At 44.7% G+C, this 12,777-nt stretch overlaps 1 protein-coding gene across 1 annotated transcript; it reads left to right on the top strand.

Moving 5' to 3' along the window:
- Window positions 1-471: 471 nt before the first annotated feature.
- yaf2 (YY1 associated factor 2) lies at window positions 472-11,909 on the top strand. Its single transcript, XM_028955576.1, has 4 exons — window positions 472-869; window positions 1,210-1,335; window positions 10,055-10,207; window positions 10,833-11,909. Exons 1-4 carry the CDS (start codon window positions 592-594, stop codon window positions 11,074-11,076), a joined length of 801 nt encoding a protein of 266 aa, XP_028811409.1. The 5' UTR covers window positions 472-591; the 3' UTR covers window positions 11,077-11,909.
- Window positions 11,910-12,777: the final 868 nt, after the last annotated feature.

The following is a 12,777-nucleotide window of genomic DNA, read 5'->3' as shown; positions in this document are numbered from 1 at the left end:
GGTGTTAAATGAGATTGCCGGGCCTTTAGATATTTGTTTTCTCCTGTCACAATGGGTCACTGCGAGTAACGTCGAATAAATAGCCAATTATCCATTAGAAATAAGATGGATTTCTTTCCTGTGTGTGTGTGGGGAGGGGGGGGGGGGTGTCACAAGACCTTTTTTTTTTTTAAGTTGTGCTCAATGGCACCTTGTATCTTATCCCTGGGCCACAAGCCACGACTTTATACAACAGATGTAATTAGGATGAAATTCCTTCATTCATGCCTGCTGCTCAGTGACCTACCGGCACCCGAAAACCACCGATGTGAATTCATCCAGCGTGAGAAAAGAAAAATTATTATTCTTACACAGCAATACATTTAGATACACACACACACACACAGTTCCAACAGGGTGGCCTCTAGTCCGGCTGTCAGGCGGTGTCGTGACGACGTCCTCCCGCTCCCCCGGAAGCTGCGGCATCTCCCGCTGGGAAACATCCGCGTGGACGCCGCGGCGCGTGGGACTCGCTCCCACGTCCGCGGACGCGTCCCGGCGTCCCCGCGGGAGGGGCGGCGATCGCGATCGTCCGTATTTACGTCGGCGGGAATGTTCTCCGCGAACCTGCCGACCCCTGCTCCCCACAGCGAGACCGTCCCGGAAGCTGATTGGCCGCGGCCCGGCCACGTGACCGCGGGCGGACTGGAGGTTCCGCGACAGCTGGAAGCCGCGCTGTTACGGGGGGCATCGCGGTTTAAAAAAAAAAAAAAAAAAAAAAGGGGGGGGGGGGAAAGAAAAAAGGAAAAAGAAAACGGCACGAACGCGTTCGTATTACACCGCAGCCGTCAAAGTCGAGCCGCCATGGGAGACAAGAAGAGCCCGACCAGGTAAAGCCGAGTTCCGGTCACTGGATACACCGAGGCCGGGGAGTGTGTGCGTCACGGCAGGCTCGCCGAAACACTCCGCCAGCGCGCAGTGTGTGAATGAGAGCAGCAGCCATGGCGGACGGGCTGTTTTATTACACTGTCACGTCCAACATCTCGTAACCAAAAAAAAAAAACCAAAATAACTACAGAACCCGAGCCGGCGGCACATGTATGTAGACCGAGACGCTGTTTCGCGGGACGCCGGCGGGGGGGGGGGGAGGAAAAAAAAAACTGCGCTTTTATTTTTAATTTTTTTTTTTTTTTCATGTTTGTGTCTGTTCTGTGTGTTTCATTTTTTAAGGCCGAAGCGACAACCGAAGCCCTCGTCGGACGAAGGATACTGGGACTGCAGCGTCTGCACGTTCAGGAACAGCGCCGAGGCGTTCAAATGCATGATGTGCGATGTGCGGAAGGGGACGTCAACGCGGTGAGTAGCGACGACGCCCGCGCCGCGTTACCGACGCCCGCGCCGCGCCGCGCCGCGTTACCGCCGGGGGCTCGCGGGTGACGGTGCGGGGCTTTTTCTCTCTTTTTTTTACCCGCTCTATTATTAATTCATTGTCGGGGCAAACAAAAGGGCGTTCGAGGCGCCCCGACCCGCAGCCAGCCAAAGCAGCAGCTTTGCGTCGTTTATTTTAAACACCCGGTTGTTGGTTTTTTTTTTTTCGCACGTTTGTAACTTTTTCTTTTTTTCGGGGTGTGTGTGGGGGGGGGGTGCAAAGTATGATATTCCGCAGCGACAAAACTACAGATGCACAGATATTTTTAAAAGTAGTTTTTTTTTTTGTTTTTTCCTTCCTTCTTCCTGTATAGGCTGCTGGGTGACACACAGCGTGCATCCCAGTGTCTCTCCCACGAGTTTGAACAAAGGTCTTTTTGACTCATGTCGAAAGTATTCTTTTTTTAAAAAAAAAAAAAAAAGGGGGAAGGAAGGCGTTGAGACGGATCAACCCGACCAGATCGGGTTCCCCCGCCTTAAACTCCCGGTGTGTTGCGTGAGTCAAGGAGTATCCACCGCCCTGACTCGCCCCGGCTACCTGCGCGCCACGTCTGAGGGCGCAGCAGGCCGGGAGCGGAGCCCACGTCCTGTCTGAGGTCGCCCGCCCGCCCCCTGAAGACGAGCTCGCGGCAGAATAGGTGTGGACGGACGGGACATCCGTCTCCGGGCCCTGACAGGCCTGCCAGCGCCGCTGACCTCGGCGGAGATGGGGGAGGACGTTTAATCACGGGCCGCGCTCCTTTCATCCATCTCGCGCCCGCCGCGGGACAGGCGCTTAGCGGAGGCAGCGCCCGACTCGGTTCTGTGGTTTTAATGTCTGACCCGGCGATAGGGAGGAGGGGGGCGAGGGGAAGGGAGCTGGCAGGAAGCGACGCGCTCATCCCGGAGTGACATCATGGGTTTTTTCTTTTCCGGCATCCTGCTGCGACCGCGAGGCGCTGGATTCCCCTCAGAGGTCACGCCGTGGATCACGCTCCCCCTGAACTACATCCAGCGCGGCAGATGGATATTAGTTGCAGGGAGGTGTCTCCATAAACAAGAACATACAAAGCTCCATTGTAGAGACCTTCCTCCTGGCTGACGTGTGTTTCCATGAGTGTGTGTGTGTGTGTGTGTGTGTGTGTGTGTGTGTGTGTGTGTGTACCCGTGCGTATCTGCCAGACACCCTGAGCTCATTAGTATGCAATGGCTTAATCGGGGCCCTGCCATCAAAGGCAGCAGGACTTCGTCGGGGCTTTAACCAGCGACGGGGTCGCACCGCAGCCTGGGAGAGAGAGAGAGAGAGAGCGAGAGAGGAGGAGTCTGAGGGCGGAGGGGAGGGTGTGATGTAACGACCCCGACCATGTCATGGCGGCGAGACACGCGCTGGATCGCTCCCTCATTGGCATTCCGTCCCGGCTCGCAATCTTCATTTATGTTTAATGCCGTGACCTTTCTCCGCAGCGATGCGCGACCCTCCGTTTCAATCACACACACACACACACACACACACACACACGCCTCCCCTTCTGCCACCTCGTATGAATTACAGTTTTTACAGAAACGTCCTTTTTTTTCCTCCCCTCCTTCTTCTTCTTCACATTGACGCTTTGTTCTTTTTGGCTGCTCGTTGTCATTTGCCAGAGCCTGAAGTCGCCCTTATCGCAATTAAGCAGATGCGCCCCGTCCTTGATGGATGATGACACGCAGCCCCATTTTGGGGGGCGTGTCTGCGTCCCGCCGCCCGGGGGATGAAGATGAATGTTTTTTTTTTGTGAGAGCCGAGGTTTAGCCGCGGCGCGCCGCGCTCTCTGATTCCGTGAGATAAAGCCGTAATTGGGAGCACATTGCTGAGCGCATTAGGCGGAGACCCGGGTGAGGTGAGGAGGGGAAGGCCCGGTGAAAGGGACGTGGAGGGCTGTTTCGCAGCCGAGCATGAAGGAGGCGGAGGAAACGAGCGCGACATTTTACCACGAACGCGTATGGTCATGAGGAGTCGACGGCGGCCAGAACCGAAGCAAAAAAGGTTTTGAAAATTAGAGTCGGCAGATTCGCGATCCAATGTAGGCGGTTACCAGCGATTTTTAATTAGGCAAGAGCCGCATCAGTGCTTTTTCGATATTCACTTAAACATTTGTTTGGTTTTGTGACAGGGTTGACCTTCATCTTGACGTCTTTTTCCCCCCCAATCACGGAATTTCAGCATAAAATAGCAGGAGCACAAATGCAACGGAAGGTGTTCTAAAAACCCGTTTACCTTCACCACATATCTTAAGTCCCGTTCGTGCTCCTTACAAACTAGCCAACAAAAGAACCAAATGTTCAAAACTGCCAAAAGCATACGTTACAAATCAAAAATTCACATTTACATTTATGGCATTTATCAGACGCCCTTATCCAGAGCGACTTACAATCAGTAGTTACAGGGACAGTCCCCCCCTGGAGACACTCAGGGTTAAGTGTCTTGCTCAGGGACACAATGGTAGTAAGTGGGGTTTGAACCTGGGTCTTCTGGTTCATAGATGAGTGTGTTACCCACTAGGCTACTACCACTCAATATGAATGTAATGTAGCTTGTACCCAAGCCTGCAAATCCCTTATCTTCACCACTCTCATTACTCTGGAATCAATTTAAGAATTAAGATTTTGTAGACGATGTTTGTAGCTCTGCAGGTTCGAAACTGAAATTTAGTGGGAATCTGGATGCCAGCTGGGCGATCGGCCCTGTTGCCAACTTGAACAGAAAGGGCTGAACGGCCTGCCTGGAGCTTAACTGTGCAAAGCGAGCACACGGGGCTCCGAGGGGAGAGAAAAGTTCCGGAATGGATATCAGTAGCATTTTCCAACAGGACTGCAGCGCTACGCCAGCGTTCAGCTCTGATGTGTAGTGCCGATAAAGTTTCTTTTATAGGTGGAATGCATTGTTTAAGCTGTCGTGCGTTGGATCGGTTCGGGAATGTTTGGTTTATTAGTTCGCACCTCGGACTCTACGTGTTTTAGTTTGGTGACTGATGTGGTCACGAGAGTTTTAACAGAGATCGTGTTTGTGATGTCCACCGAGGCAACCGTGAACATTTACATTTACAGCATTTATCAGACACCCTTATCCAGAGCGATTTACAATCAGTAGTTACAGGGACAGTCCCCCCCCTGGAGCAACTTATGGTTAAGTGTCTTGCTCAGGGACACAGTGGTAGTAAGCGGGATTTGAACCTGGGTCTTCTGGTTCATAAGCTAGCCCACTAGGCGGACAAGTTTTATACAAACTGCAGATAAATGGATGAGGAGGGAGGAGACAGGATCCTGCACTCGCTTGGCGTTGCCAGTTTGGGCGGTTTTGCATTTTGTAGTTTGGTTGAAATCGAATAAATAATCAGGGACTCAATTCTAATTTAGATATGTTAAGTAATCAGGTTAGTAAAATATTTATCAGATAGTTCTTTGTTTGTCAAACCTGCGTAAAAAAAAAAAAAATTCAAGTATCTGGCAACAATGTGAAAAGTATACTCCCCCCATTTTAAACATCATTAAAGATTGTGTTCTGAGTGAGAGACGTACTGATGCACCAACAGAAAAGTTGGTTCATAAATTTTCAATATACGGGTGACTAGCGAGCATTTCTTTCTTCCTTTATGCTTATTTAAATCCTGAGGACGCAGTTGTCCTTCCACTCATGAACACGCACAACGTTTATTACGGCAGTCTGACAATGGGGCTCAAGGTCATGTTTGTACACGTCTTGTGGCTGCGTTTCTCCTCCCGCGCCTCGGGTGGCTGAAGCTAACGGCGTGTTAAAATCACACCATGATCTGGGCGCCCAGCGCTGCCAAGCTGGGCCAACAGTTGCTTCGCACTGACAGCCAAGTAACTGGTTATGTAAAAGTCTCCGAGTAGGTGAGGTGCGGAGGGGAGGGGATATTGAGACCGCCGCTATTCTTGGTTCCTCTGCCCTGGAGGCAGTGGGCCGAGGAGCTGCCACGGACCCACGGGAGGCCGAGGGCCCATCTGTCAGACAGCTAGAAGAGCAGCATGGCCATAGCATGTTCAGACAGCGGGACTCCTGAATCACGTGCCCACCACCACCATCTTCAACCTGGCCTCCATTATACAGGTATGCAGATGCGGAGCGATCCGGAAGGCATCATGCTGATGCTACCATCTTCTTGGGCTGAGTGATGTGCCCTAAAATGATATCATAATATTCTCTTAGATTCTATTAAAGGTTCCCTATCGTGAACATTTCACTTTGTGAGATTATTTAACATTATTACCAGTTCCCCTAGCTTGTCTATGGTACTGCTGTGCCGAGAAATGGAGATCGCTGTAAAGAGCGCTAATATATTGATTATCAAAATTATGCAATGACTTTGTGTGTATAGAAAAAAACTCTATGGTCCTATTGTTATCTGAGCAGTAATACAATATAGTTTTTAATCTGTAGACTTTTGCCTAAAGGAGATCATTCATTAGTTTGAATAGACCAATTCCCATTTCTTTTAGCACATCTCAGTTTTTCTCATATAAAAATTAAATTATTGCCATTGCCAAAAAAAAAAAAAAGTCCCTTCCTGAACCTACTTTTCAGAAGATGAAAACCGTGTATTCAGTTTCACTGCGGGCAAAAACCTGCACAGTATTCTATATTGCAAAATGTGGAACCATCATTTATAAAAAAACATTGTGATCTATAAGACACCTTGTTTAATGGTTACATTATTAAGTGCACAAATCAGGTCCTCTGTGGAGTTTATTTTTGATCCTATGGGGCTACAAGACTGTAGTGTGCCATAAACTTGCTGCCCCCACATTTATTTATTTATTTATTTATTTATTTAGGGGGTTCTCCAGTAGGTTCTGCAATCAACGCAGATTATTTTTGGCAATGAAGGTTTTTCAGTGGAGCAGAAGCTTTACGTTCTTATATGTTACTGTGCATCTTGTGAGGTTATTTAACATTTTTTTACCAGTTCCCCTAGCCTGTCTATGGTCCTACAGTGGCTAGAAATGGTGATATGTATAAAGTGAGCTTTGGTCATTCTGCTTTGCTGTTCGGAGAGCGGCAGCTCAGACGGTCTGATCTGGAATTTGTCCCCACAAGGGGAAAGGTTACCTCCCGTTTCTCATGCTCTCATACCTCCCCTAAAACTTGAGCTCCACGTAGCTTCGAAACATGCGAAGCATTCTAGTTGCCCGGCGATTGGATGTAAAACGAGGACAAATGTAACAGACGTCACCTGTTTTTGCTTCAAATTTGTCACCGCAAATGCCCGTGCACTTCTATTGGCTGCTCTCCTCCTCGTCTCGCCTCTCTCCTCCTCATTCTCATTTAAGTCTCATTGTACGACTGGCTAGTAGTAGTCTCACGACTAGTAACAGAACAGGCAATAAACTGATGTGGGACTTTTGACAAGTTTGAAGAAATTGTTTGCTTGTCAGTCCAAGGCTTATTATGTTGTTCACAAATCATTCACGTGCATATAGTCAACTTTAGTTCATGAGCGTCTGAGAATTAACAAAGCAACACTTTGTTAAGCAATCTTCATTCGTAACTAAATGTTTTTTTGACAATCAAAAGAACCAAAAGGAACTGAACCGAGATCCAGCGTATATGAAAGTAGTGATGATCCTTCAAAAATTTCTGAAATGCGAAACCATGACCAACTTCCAACTTATTATGGAGCAGAGGATGCAGCCGCCAGTTTTGCTATTTTCTCATGGCTGATTGCATTGAGCATTAAAATTCCTTTGGAGATCGGGGCTACGGCAAGAGTGATATTTATTAATTTATTTATTCATTTTTGAGGGCATGAGCAAATGTGTGCACTAACTACGTTTCTGTTTACACTGCAATCCCAATTATAGACTTGCACACACAGGTATTGCTAATAAATGTTAAAAAATGCTTTGTGGCAACAATTATATTTGCAGAAGAACACAGGCCTATGCACTAGTTGTGAGAAGAGTGTGCTTGATGTACTTATTACATATATATTTAGGCTCGTCACTTTCCGAGAAGCAGAATTTGGCTCCGGTGGTCAGGTGGCAGAAAGGGACGACTCTTGTCACTGTGGGTGTCCCCTGCTATATTTAGCCCGGGCTGAAAAGGCCTGCAGGTGGAAAGTGTACATAACCAGAGCAGCTGCTGTTTAGGCCTGAATGTTGGTGCTTTAGATGAAAGGAGTCCTACTTTCTCTCACAGAAGAAAACGCCGGTCACTCTCACATTTTAAAAATGAAAAGCTTTAGTCTTAATCGCAATTCATCTATTGCAAAATAAGCGTAATTAAGCTGTTTAAACCTGCTTGAAAAATGACATGCCCATACATACTGGGTCGGAGTAAATGAAGATTTACACACTGAAGAAAATGTAAAAATTTAATGGCCGCCTAATAATCGTGCACCTTTAGTGATTCATGAATCGAACTCGAGTTATGGCAGCTGCAAACCTCAAACAGTACAAACCACAGTACGACATCATGGCATACTTATAACTAACTATATAGCATTGTAGTAGTTACTATTCCAATGATGTGATGCAAGAACAATGCTGTAAAGGATAAGGCATACTTTATTGTTATGGCTTATGATGTTATGCTGTTCTTTTGCTGCTTGAGTGTTTTGGGGTAGTCCTGCTACCACTCTAATCTTGAGCCTCTGCTTTAATGTTATATATATATATATATATATATATATATATATATATATATATATATACACACACACACACACACACACACACACACACACACACACGGCATGCCTGGTTAGCGTAAATGCTAGCCTTGTATTGCTTTGCTGGTTCCTTTCTTTAGGTACTTGGTGTTTGTGTGTATGTTCAAATTTAAATGTCAGTGCTGCACCCCGGGTTTTTTTTATTGATCTACTCCCCTAGTAATAGAGAATACAGAGTTTACATATTAACTGTCCAAGGTCTTCGAATAGATCTAAAAGTGTGTGTGTGTGTGTGTGTGTGTGTAGAAGACATTTTGAGCACTAAGAGAGGCTTCCTTTCTCTGTCAAAGAGTAAGAGCGATCTGACTGATGGACTGTGTGTCAAAAGCAGTGGCTGATTCCTATTCTTCTTCTTCTGAGGAGGAGGAGGGATGGTGACAAGAAGTTAAGCCAACAAACTGACATGGAGGGAAGGCAGAGAGAGGGGAGGGAACGGCCAGATCTAACAGACCGAACAGAGATGGTGTATTCTGAGATTAATGCAATGATATCATTTAATATTTTTCCCCACACAGCTATGCCTATGGCAGCTGCAATTTGGCAGTTTACTTAAAGGTCCTCTATTATGAAAATTACTAGTCTCCGTTCTGCCTCTCTCCATAGGCAAAAAAATAACTTCGTAAATAATTTTGGAACGTTGGGTGGTGTCTTAATACCACTGGCTCTTAGGTCACAACATTTACATGAACATACTAATAGGATTTTTGATGTTTTCATGGAAATGGATTATCTAAATGACCCCAAACTTTTGAATGGCAGTGTCATTTTCTTTTTTTCTTTTTGTTTTTGCGAAAGATCATCTTCTGAACGTCCCACAGTGATCTGACACATTACTGTGTTTTTATTACAATTTATTTGAACTCCTTTCAGGCCACAGGGACCACTCGATTGCATTTTGGGATGTTTCCGAACGTGTAACACGCTGCAGCGTCGTTCTCGGGGTCTGGGTTTTGCCTAATTAAGTCAGGCTGCGTGGGTTCACAGTTCTGAGCTGTCAGGCACAAGCTGCTAAATTAGCTCTTTTTTTTTTTTCACCTTGTATATAGGCCAAGGCAGATTTCAGATGTTGTCGCATATATTTATTTAAAAGATTTTTTTTTTTTTTTTTTTGCCCTTAATCCCCACATTTGTTCTGGAAGAACTACAGTCCACCCCATATGAGGGATTTGTCTGGCATTGTCCAGAGTAAAGATGAATTTGAACATTTTATTGTACATTATTGCAGTTTGTATTACTGCCGGTGTATGTGAAGTTAGAGCAGTCGTCGAGAGGAAGCGACTCTCAGAGCTGGGTACGGCAGCCAAAATAACAGTCACCTCCGTCCCACTTCTGTACAGACTTGGGATCCATCTGGCTCCCAAAGCGAAGAAGACGTCCGCGAGCGGAGCACGGTGCCGAAAAAGCCTCCTTTCACTTCTGCTATGTGGGTGGACCGAATCCTAGCAGAGATAACTGCGCCACACTCCGCCAGGCCAGACAACAGATGGCTCTCATAACGCGGCAGATCCGGCTTTTTATTCTGCCTCGTTTGGGGAAGTGAGGCGCGCTCGTGATCAAATCTTAGACCTCGTCGAGCATATGAAGGAAAGTGTGCAAGAGCACATGCGAAATGAAGAGGATGAGTGGAGAGTAATAAGGCCACAGTACTCTGGGCCTTATTAAAAAAAAAAAAAAAAACTGAATCGACTGCAAGCGCCTGAAGACCTAATACTCAGCGGTGCACTTTTCTCTATCATTCTGGTTGTAATGCTGCATTAGCTCAACCCACTACCTTTCCTTATTATGGTGCCGATTTTTTTTATTTTTTTTGTCAAGGAGATAATTATCTGCGATGTACCAAAGATTAACTTTAATAAGTAAGCCCAGGTGTCATTATAAATAAAATGACCATTTTATCAGGTTTAAACGTGCGTTTTTTTTTTTTTTTACTCTGGTAGGAAACCTCGGCCAGTTTCCCAGCTGGTTGCACAGCAAGTAACGCAGCAATTTGCCTCACCCACACAACCCAAGAAAGAGAAGAAAGAGAAAACGGATAAAGAGAAGAATGACAAGGAGCCCACGCTGAAGAAGAACGGCCACAAGAAAATGCGGTGAGGATTTGTTGCATTTTGGCTGATGCGTTAAATCTGTTTATGGATTTAAATCCAATTATGGACTCCGTGGCTTTTCCCCCTCAAATAGGTATTCTAGTTTTCTTTAATTTGTGTACTCTTAAATTGTAAATCTGATTCTACTCCATAATCCAGTTTATAATATGTGGTTTTCTGCTAAACACTTTTCAGAAGCATTTAAGTCATCATTAGCCACCTACTAATAGTCTGTATAGTCCATAGTATTTAGAACAAAAATCCAATTTAGACCGTATTTTGGACAAAAAATTGGGAAGAAAGGATCACATTATATTGAAAGGAAAAAAATATTTTGAGGAAAGCCAAATGCCTTCTCAAGAAATCCTTTTTTAATTCCTGGCAAACCTGGAAATCAAATTGCATCTGAGGGGGTGTTTTGGGGGTGTTATACGGTATAACACCTTCAATTTGCTGCTTTAAACAACATTTTAGATCGTTTTTGCAGTTCAATCTATTTACATTAAATTCATCAGATTTTACCACTTCATGTAGTAATTAATTGCACTAAATATGTAAAGCAGTAAGGTGTCTCAATGTTTCTTAACATTTATACCTGTATTTATTTTTTATTTTTTTCACCCTCCAGTCCCAGGTTAAAAAACATCGACCGTAGCAGCGCGCAACACTTGGAGGTGACAGTGGGCGACCTGACGGTCATCATCACAGACTTTAAAGAGAAAACCAAGCCCACCTCCACCTCGTCCTCCAGCGTGGCTTCTGCAGACCATCACAGTCAAAGCGGCTCGAGCTCCGACAACACAGAGCGGGGCATCTCCCGGTCTTCTTCGCCTCGGGGGGAAGGCTCTTCTGTCAACGGGGAGTCGCACTGAACCGACCACAGCCCCCTCCCAGCCGCCCGCCGTCCCAACACCCAGCCCTGTTTTTGCTCTCATGGCCACTTACTGACTCTCTATTGTTTTTTTTGTTTTTTTTTTCCCCCTCATACCCTGAAAAATGCTCGTGTAAAGTGTATGCCAAGACCCAGTGGCACATCACGGTTGCAGGCAAGAGCCACCACTACAGCAAGATTCCACTCTCGGTACCCGAGTCGCAGGGCTGCTGTCAGTCAGTCCCACCCAGTGTGGAATTTATATTTTTTTTACTCACTCTAACAATGAATACTCTAATAAAACAGGATTGTACTACATCCCTCGGTTCTCCCGGTCATTTGGCATTCATTTTAATGTGGCTAGTATTATGCTTCAGATCAGTGTTGTTAGGCATTAACATTTGACTTCTGTCGTGGCATGATTCTGGTTCAGATTTTTTCAGTTTTTTTTTTTTTTTTTTAACAGATGCATTTAAAAAAAAAAAAAAAAAACCCATCTCTTTGTCGTAGCCATCGATTAATCAAAATGTGATAGAAACAGAATTTTCCTCATTTGTTTATTGCACCTGCTGGTATTTGGTGTGGTTCCTTGAGAGAATATTCTTCAATAACATCTTTTTTTTCTGGTTTTTGTTTTGTTTTTTGATTTGCATTGTTTTTGGTGTTCAAAATTCGCAGCACATGTTATTATAGATTATATCACTGTTCTGTTTCATTGTTCTTACCAAGCTGTGCTCTATAATGTATATGAACATCTTGGTTTAATTACATGTTAATTAAATGTCTGAAGAAAAAATTTATTACTAAAAAAAAAAATTAATTGTATTAGTAAAATATTGACGTTGCTTTTCATTTTATAGAAATAAGCTTGTTATCAGAGGTTGGTTAACATTACAGAACAGCAATGTAACCAAATAAAGTTAAAAATATAGACCCAGTAAAATGATCTTAAATATAATTTCTATGAGGTGGGTTGGTTTTTCATTATTTTACTGAAATCACAAATTGTGATTTAACAGTTGAATTAACAAAATATTAGAAGAGCTTTTGAGAGCATTACTAGTCAAAAAAAGGCATTTTGCTCGTATACCAACTTTCAGCTGTCCATTTAATATCGTGGAAAACCTCAGAAATCGGTTTATTGGCAACAAACCATAATGAAAAAAAATTGAAAAGCCCTTCATCTTTAAAATGGCTATTTAAACTGAAACAAACTCATTTTACATGTTCTGCGTGATTTGTTGCATTTAAGAGAAGGGTATTCTTGTGGTTTATTGAGATGGAACTTTCCATCTCCTGGAGGCTGAGGATCACAATGCACCACTGTTGTTGTTATGTTATGTAAAAAAATATATATTTTTTATTTTCTACACAAAACACCCCATAATGTCAAGTGAGAAAAATTACTTGAGGTTTTGGCAAATGTGTTAAAGGAAAAAAAAAAAAAAAAGCGCACACGCTTTGAAGTTCCCAATAAGCACAGTGGCGATTCTTCCTAGCGCTGAGCCGCAACCTAAACTAAGCGATCAGGGGCAAGAGCCTTAGTCAAGGAGGTGACCAGGAACACAATGGTCACTGTCAGAGCTCCAGAGGAGAGGATCTCTGCAGCAATTCACCAATCAGGCCTGTTTGGTAGAGTGGCCAGACTAAGGTGACTTAGGGGCAGCGGTAGCCTAGCGGTTAAGGAAGTGGCACCATAATC

The sequence above is a fragment of the Denticeps clupeoides genome, chromosome 15, assembly GCF_900700375.1.
Source record: "Denticeps clupeoides chromosome 15, fDenClu1.1, whole genome shotgun sequence".
Classification (NCBI taxonomy): Eukaryota; Metazoa; Chordata; class Actinopteri; order Clupeiformes; family Denticipitidae; genus Denticeps; species Denticeps clupeoides.
Note: the sequence above shows the minus strand (reverse complement) of the source record. Positions and strands in the feature narration are given on the sequence as shown.

Excerpts from the sequence above, each read along its gene's own strand:
- yaf2 (XM_028955576.1), top strand. The coding sequence starts at position 592 with ATGTTCTCCGCGAACCTGCCGACCCCTGCTCCCCACAGCGAGACCGTC. Across the intron at positions 870-1,209 it reads GACAAGAAGAGCCCGACCAG|GCCGAAGCGACAACCGAAGC; the intron begins GTAAAGCCGAGT and ends TCATTTTTTAAG. Across the intron at positions 10,208-10,832 it reads AACGGCCACAAGAAAATGCG|TCCCAGGTTAAAAAACATCG; the intron begins GTGAGGATTTGT and ends TTCACCCTCCAG.